The 6,269-nt window shown below is 35.7% G+C and overlaps 1 protein-coding gene across 3 annotated transcripts in view; it reads left to right on the top strand.

Annotated features, from left to right (window-relative positions):
* Positions 1-6,269, top strand: part of Antxr2 (anthrax toxin receptor 2) — a 149,804-nt gene that overhangs the window by 33,833 nt on the left and 109,702 nt on the right. For all 3 annotated transcript variants that reach the window (XM_023703292.1, XM_012517357.2, XM_023703293.1), the window contains 2 exons: positions 2,419-2,479; positions 4,794-4,892. In XM_023703292.1, coding sequence (XP_023559060.1) covers positions 2,419-2,479; positions 4,794-4,892 — 160 coding nt within the window. The remainder of the gene's footprint in view (positions 1-2,418; positions 2,480-4,793; positions 4,893-6,269) is intronic.

Raw genomic sequence — 6,269 nt, 5'->3', positions numbered from 1 at the left:
TTTATGCTCTGAACCTGTATTGATAGTTCTGCATATACCAAGCATTCAGTGTTCATCACTGAAAGGGCTGTCCAGTGTAATATGATCTCATTTCTGAACTCAAACAATTTGTCTTCTAATAGACAAGGAAAATTATACATTCAAATAACATAGTAAAGGGACCAAAGCTATGTAAAGAAGTAAAATAAACTTTTGAGAAGGATAGATACTGTTGAGGAAATTCAATTGATTGCATCAGATGATAATACCAATTTCAAGACTTGGTGTCAGTGAGTTCCCAGGGGTACTTTTGCCTTTCAATGAATGAATTATCAGAGATTTTTTTCCATTCATTAATATCATTTCTATATTAAAATAATTTCATACAACTATTAAACCAATGTATAATTTTATATATAAATATTTTACACAATTTATTGCAGGTTAGAACTGATATTAGCTAGTCATAATCTTTGCTTAATGTAACTTTGTTTCTCTAACCTCTGACTCCAGTAGAACATAAATTTCTCAGTCACTCTGAACCTTTCGTTTAAAATGAAAGTACCAGGGCTGGGGTTATAGCTCACTGGCATAGGTGCCTGCCTGGTAAGTGCAAGGTCCTGAGCTATATACCTGGTACTGCCAAATAAATAAATAAATAAATAAATAAACCATACAGGTGACAGACAGGGGCCATGGAGACCATCAATGGTCCCTGAAGGGATTTTCCTCTTGCCTTCAATGGAGAGTTATTCATTTGATCCTGCTATTTAAATTTTCATTATGTAGAAAGTTTAAAAAATCGACATTTAAGGAGAGGAAATCACATGACTCTTGTCTTAAGTCTTATAAGATCTGAATATGTTATAATCAGTATTGGTAGGAAAAAAAGAAACATAATGTAACTGATTCACAGAAATCATTCTGGGGTGCATATTCTCTGAAATCCTCCTTAGAAAACCCCTTTATGTTTTGCATTTACTTTATTTCTGGTAGATACAGTCTTTAAAGTTCCCCAATAATTTTCCTTGGTACTAAAACATTTGTCAGTAATCTTGATAGAGTGAATAAAATAAATTGTAAACTGAAAGATTCCACTAGTTCCTTTCATAGTATCTACTTTAAAGAAGTTTCTTCAGAGTTGCTAGCAGACAGAGGACGCTTGGTGACTTTGTGCTTTCTTTGACCTTTATTTTTGCGGCTCGTTCTCTGTCCTTTCACATCAGATTGCCAAACCAAATGCCCATGTTTGTTAGTTGGAGCGATTTTGTGTCATGTTCCTTTGCCAAGCTTTTCTACCTGCTTCCTTTGGTCTGATTATTTGAATCCTTCCAAGTGTTTAAAGAATTAATGATTTGAAATACACCTCCAAGAGGATGCACTTGCCTTTGACAGTGATCTTCAACTCTTGAATCTGGGAGTGTGTTGATTGTATTTCTCAAATGTAAAATCTTACTGGATTTGTTTCGCAATCTGCAGCTTCAGTCATGAAGTTGTATCCATTGGGAAATCATTTTAAACAGTCTAACTGATGTCCTTTTCCAGAGTTTTACACTCAGCTCTAAAAAATTCCGTGATCTGACTGTTGATTTTACTCATGGAGAATTTGTATTTTCACTGTTGTTCCAGAAAGCCCTTTGGTTTCCTGTTACAGTCCTTCCTTCCTGATTTAGTTATGAGCAGGAGATGCTAAAACCACCACACATCATCTGTCTTCAACTTCTGTCGAGAAAGGAATGCTGCCCAAAGATCATCTGGAGTGTGTCTGACTTTGATAATGTGGAGCAGAGCAGTTCTAAAAATAAAGGCAGGATTGTTGTGCACATTCGGAACGGCTTATTCCATCACTGTTGTTTTTCTCTTGTAGCCTTGTGCTTTGTGTGGTGGTTTCTGTTTTTCAGAACAAGCTAAGTGGAGTTATTCTGTTCCAGTGCCTTGGGAACACCTGAATACAGAGTCTGTGTTTTTGAGAAAAGTGTTTGGCTCGTACAAAGAGTCTGTGTTCTGCAAGATTGCAGGGAGGATTCACATCCATGGGAACTGAGCCTGAGATGTGGACTAGAAATACCGGCATCAAATAAAAAAGTGCCAATTTATTGATATTGACATTATGTTAAACTTCTAAACATAAAATACAACAGCATTAATCAATGAGAGGTGTGGTTTGCTTTTTATTGTCAAGGACTGCTACCCTTTGAGGCGGCACCCATTTTTCTTGTGGTTATCTGGATTTAATCTATTAAATAAGAAGATTGCAATACACAACTAGAATGTATCTCAAAAGGCAATACACAAGGATTCTAAGATCTTGCTAACTGTATGTGTAATAGATTTTTTCTCTGTCACATCTTCTAAGAAGACCCCAAGTCAATTTTCTGATTTCCTTCACATGTCATGATTTAGTTCCTTAGCTTGGTCTTCGTTTTTTTTCCTCTTTAGATACTAGAACAGTCATGTACTGAAATCCTGGAATTGAGGCCCTCAAGTGTCTGTGTGGGGGGTAAGTGTTTAGAATTTAAAAATACCATGTAAGAAATTGTATTTTTTTTCCTAGCCAAAATATATGATTTGAAACTATGTTGGAAAGAGAATAGCAAAATTAACTTTTTTGGCATCTTTTTTGTGTAAGATTTTTAAATAATTCCTTGAAATATTTCTATTTTAAATTCAAATTTTTAAGATTGGAGTGTTATTTTAAATAATGAGCATATTGTGTGACAGGCTTCTAGAATCTTCTGTATATTTAGTTCACATTTGAGACCTTTCCTACCACAAATAAAATAAAATATGAAATCATTTATTTGATTGTGCAGTCAGGTATCTGTAGATGGTGAGTGTCATGCTTTGATGACCTGCCTAGCTTATGGGATCTGCCAGCTTGGGGCGTAGAAGGAAGTGACTTACGGGCGGGTGACAGGAAGGAAACAGGTGGCCTCATCAGCTGTCATTCAGAGCAGACTCAGGTTTTTGCACCTCCTGGCCATCCTTGCTCAGAGACAGTCGGATTTTTCTGGCCCTTTTCTTTATCTGCAAGTCTGACCTGGAGTTTGTTTTAAACTAACCTGACTTAAAAAAGGAAATACATGGATTCTAGTAGGGAAGAAAATGTATTGTGTAATTTAGAGCAGAACCTTCCAGCCACTGCACATGACCTTAGGGCTCTGTACCTTCCAGATGCCTTAATAAATGAGCACTCACATATCCGGAAGCAAGGTTTTCTTTTGCAAAGGATTAGAGCGGTAAATTTCTGGATGACATAGAAAAATAAGTGGAAAAGTAAAAGACTATATCTTGCATGTATTTTATCTAGTCTTGATAGCAACATTATTTGATGGATTTATAATCCCAGGATCCCAAATGAGGAAAATGAAGACAGAGCCACGTTTAGTGATTACTACTAGTAAATGTTCTAGTAGATGTTTAGCTCTGTCTGACACTACTGCCCATGCTCTTACTGAATCTCATTTAAAATTTTACCTTTATTTTATTTTGACTTAACAGTAAAGTTCCTTTTATAGCACATTAAATGGAAAGTGTGGCCTGGCAGGTCTTGCTTCCATAGTTAAGGACTATATGTGCACTGGATTATATTAGACAGAAGTTTGAGAAGATGAGTTGCTAAAGCAAATTAAAATGGAGATGAGGCCTCAAGAATCCCTGGGTAGAAAAAGCCAGTTGAGCCTCATGAGTGACCTTTCCTAGGTTTACAAACGAAGGAAACCTTGAGGAGCTATTTCTTGTAAATTAGTATGTTAAAGACAAATAGAATCTAAGTTTAACTAACCACCAACAGCCAATACATTTGTAAGTATATAAATAGGAATTTCCCAATGGGACAGAACAAATAAGACACAGTAATACTGTAAAAATTGAATATTTTCCTTGCATGACATTGATATCCATGCCATAAAAAGCTCCTCTTGCACTCCTGTGGTAAGAGTTCTGGAACCACTTCTGAGGTGGAGCTACCCAATTCGTGAATCATAGCACACATAAGCTTCTTAACATTGTATTGTACCTTGGTTTACCTTTTAATGAGAGTTCATTTAAAAAAAGTAGTCAGTATATCCTCTTGAAGTCAAGAAGCAAACATTTGGTATTCATCAAGGTGTTAGGCCTGTTAACTTTTCTTCTAGCATATTCTCACGTAAGTGACTGTTTCTAACTTAAGCGCCTGTTCCTAATATATGGGTGCAAGAAATTAAGTCAACTTCTGTCCACTGATTGTACATTATTAGTAATCCAGAGTATATGACCTCTAATGATTTATAAGTTTATAAGGAATAGAAAAGGATGTCAGGATTAGCAAGGTGAAGAAACTGTTGAAGGAGAATCCCATATAAAACACAGAAAATGATACACTTGACTTCTCTAAGAGTTCTAGAACATAAAGAATTAGTTCTGTCTACATACCCAATGCAATATGCCTGAAAATAGAGAAAAAATAAAGAAGTTTCTTTCTTTCTTTTAAGTTTCTTTCTTCCTATTTTTGTAGATATATCTTTTGGGGAATTTTATATGGGATTTGTTTGGTAATGAACAATATGCCTTGGTCCTAACATGTTGATTACTATTGGGAAATAGTTTGTGTTGAAGATGATAATGCATTTTGATGTGGCAGTGAATGATATGTTTACCCAGAGGACCAAAGAAAGCAAGCACAGTGGGAAATATAGAATTATATCTTTATTGTTGATAGTTGACTGAATACTGTGAAGGCATTCAGTCTACATATCTTGATACTTTCATTTCCAGTACATTAAACACATTGGTAAAGGAGCAATTAAAATGTCTATATCTTCTTTTGCTTCTAGAGGAATTTCAAGTTGTTCTGAGTGGAAGAGGATTTGCATTGGGCAGTCGGGATGGCAGTGCCCTCTGTACTTACACTGTGAATGAAACATACACAAAGAGTAAGTGCCCAGCATTTGTGATGTCACTTTAGCATCTCAGAGCGCATGGGCTGTGTCTTCTCTTTTCCCCAACTAATATTGCTATGCTATAGTTTTCAACCAGAAAATAAAGCAATAAAGCCTTTAATGATAAGACGCAAAGTAATAATTAATTCCATATTTTGATTGGGGCATGTTGTTTATGTAGATTAATAGGTTTCATTTTAGTAGATCTGTATATGCACATAACTTGCTTTGATCACCATCTCCATTACCCCTCTTACCTCACTGTCCATCATAGTTTCATCTATTTTTTTTTTGCTGCTGTTATTGTTGGAGAAGTTTGAATATGTATATTGCATTTTTATCATATCTGTGCTCCCTAATACCACCCTTGCAGCCTTTTCTCTCCCCTTTCTTCCATCCTTGTTGTCTAATGATCTAATGATAGTCTCCCATCTGCTTGCATATCATCTCTTTTGGAGCCCACATATTATGCAGTATCTGTCTTCATCTCACTTGTTTTGCTCAACATGATCTCCAACTGAATGGACAAAGAAAATGTATATACAGTGGAGTGTTATCCAGGCAGTACAAAGAACAAAATGTTGTCATTTGCAGAAAAAGTGGATGAACCTGGAGATCATAATTTGAAACAAAATAAGACACCCTCAGTAATAATTATTTAATAATAACAACATTAGTTCCTTATTTAGTAAATGGCGGACTGTGTCCTAAGCAGCCTCGTTATCAGACGGTAGTGTGTGGCTGAAAGAGAAAAATACCTTGTCCTTCCTGGCGCAGCTGCGGTAGACAGAGTCGATGCCTCAAGCCAGTCTTCATTCACTTGTCCCTTGGATCCATGCACATCAAGCACCTTTTGGCACTTCCTCTTTCCCACAGAATTCTATAAATCTATGAGCTTCAGCAGTTATGTTATCAGAGATTCATCTACAATTTTGCACTTTATCTGATGATATTAAACACTCAGTTATTACAGCTTTGGATGCATACACAGTAATTCAATATGCAGTTGTTTAATTAAAGTGCTGAAAATCTCAGCATGAAAAAACCACAATCAGCCCTTCTCCTATTAAGATTACCATTTTGATAAACAAAACAAAAATATTAGTAATAATTTCTTCTTAAAATTAATTTTATCTTTATTCAATAGTCATTTGTACCTATGTGGTATCTTCATCTATATTTTGATTATGTATTTGAATTGATTATATTAATTATAAGATAAATATTTTTATGCCTAGCTAAGCAAAATTTAGTTTATTAAAGTGGATCCTAGGGCTGGTGAGATGGCTCAGTGGTCTAAAGTACCTACTTAGAACAAGCTTAGCAAAGCACAGGGACCATGGTTCAATCCCCCAGCACCACATGCCAGCC

This window comes from Octodon degus, unplaced genomic scaffold (genome assembly GCF_000260255.1).
Source record: "Octodon degus isolate 3935 unplaced genomic scaffold, OctDeg1.0 scaffold00168, whole genome shotgun sequence".
Lineage (NCBI taxonomy): Eukaryota > Metazoa > Chordata > Mammalia > Rodentia > Octodontidae > Octodon > Octodon degus.
The sequence above is the reverse complement of the archived record's forward strand: the minus strand, read 5'-3'. Positions and strand labels throughout refer to the sequence as shown.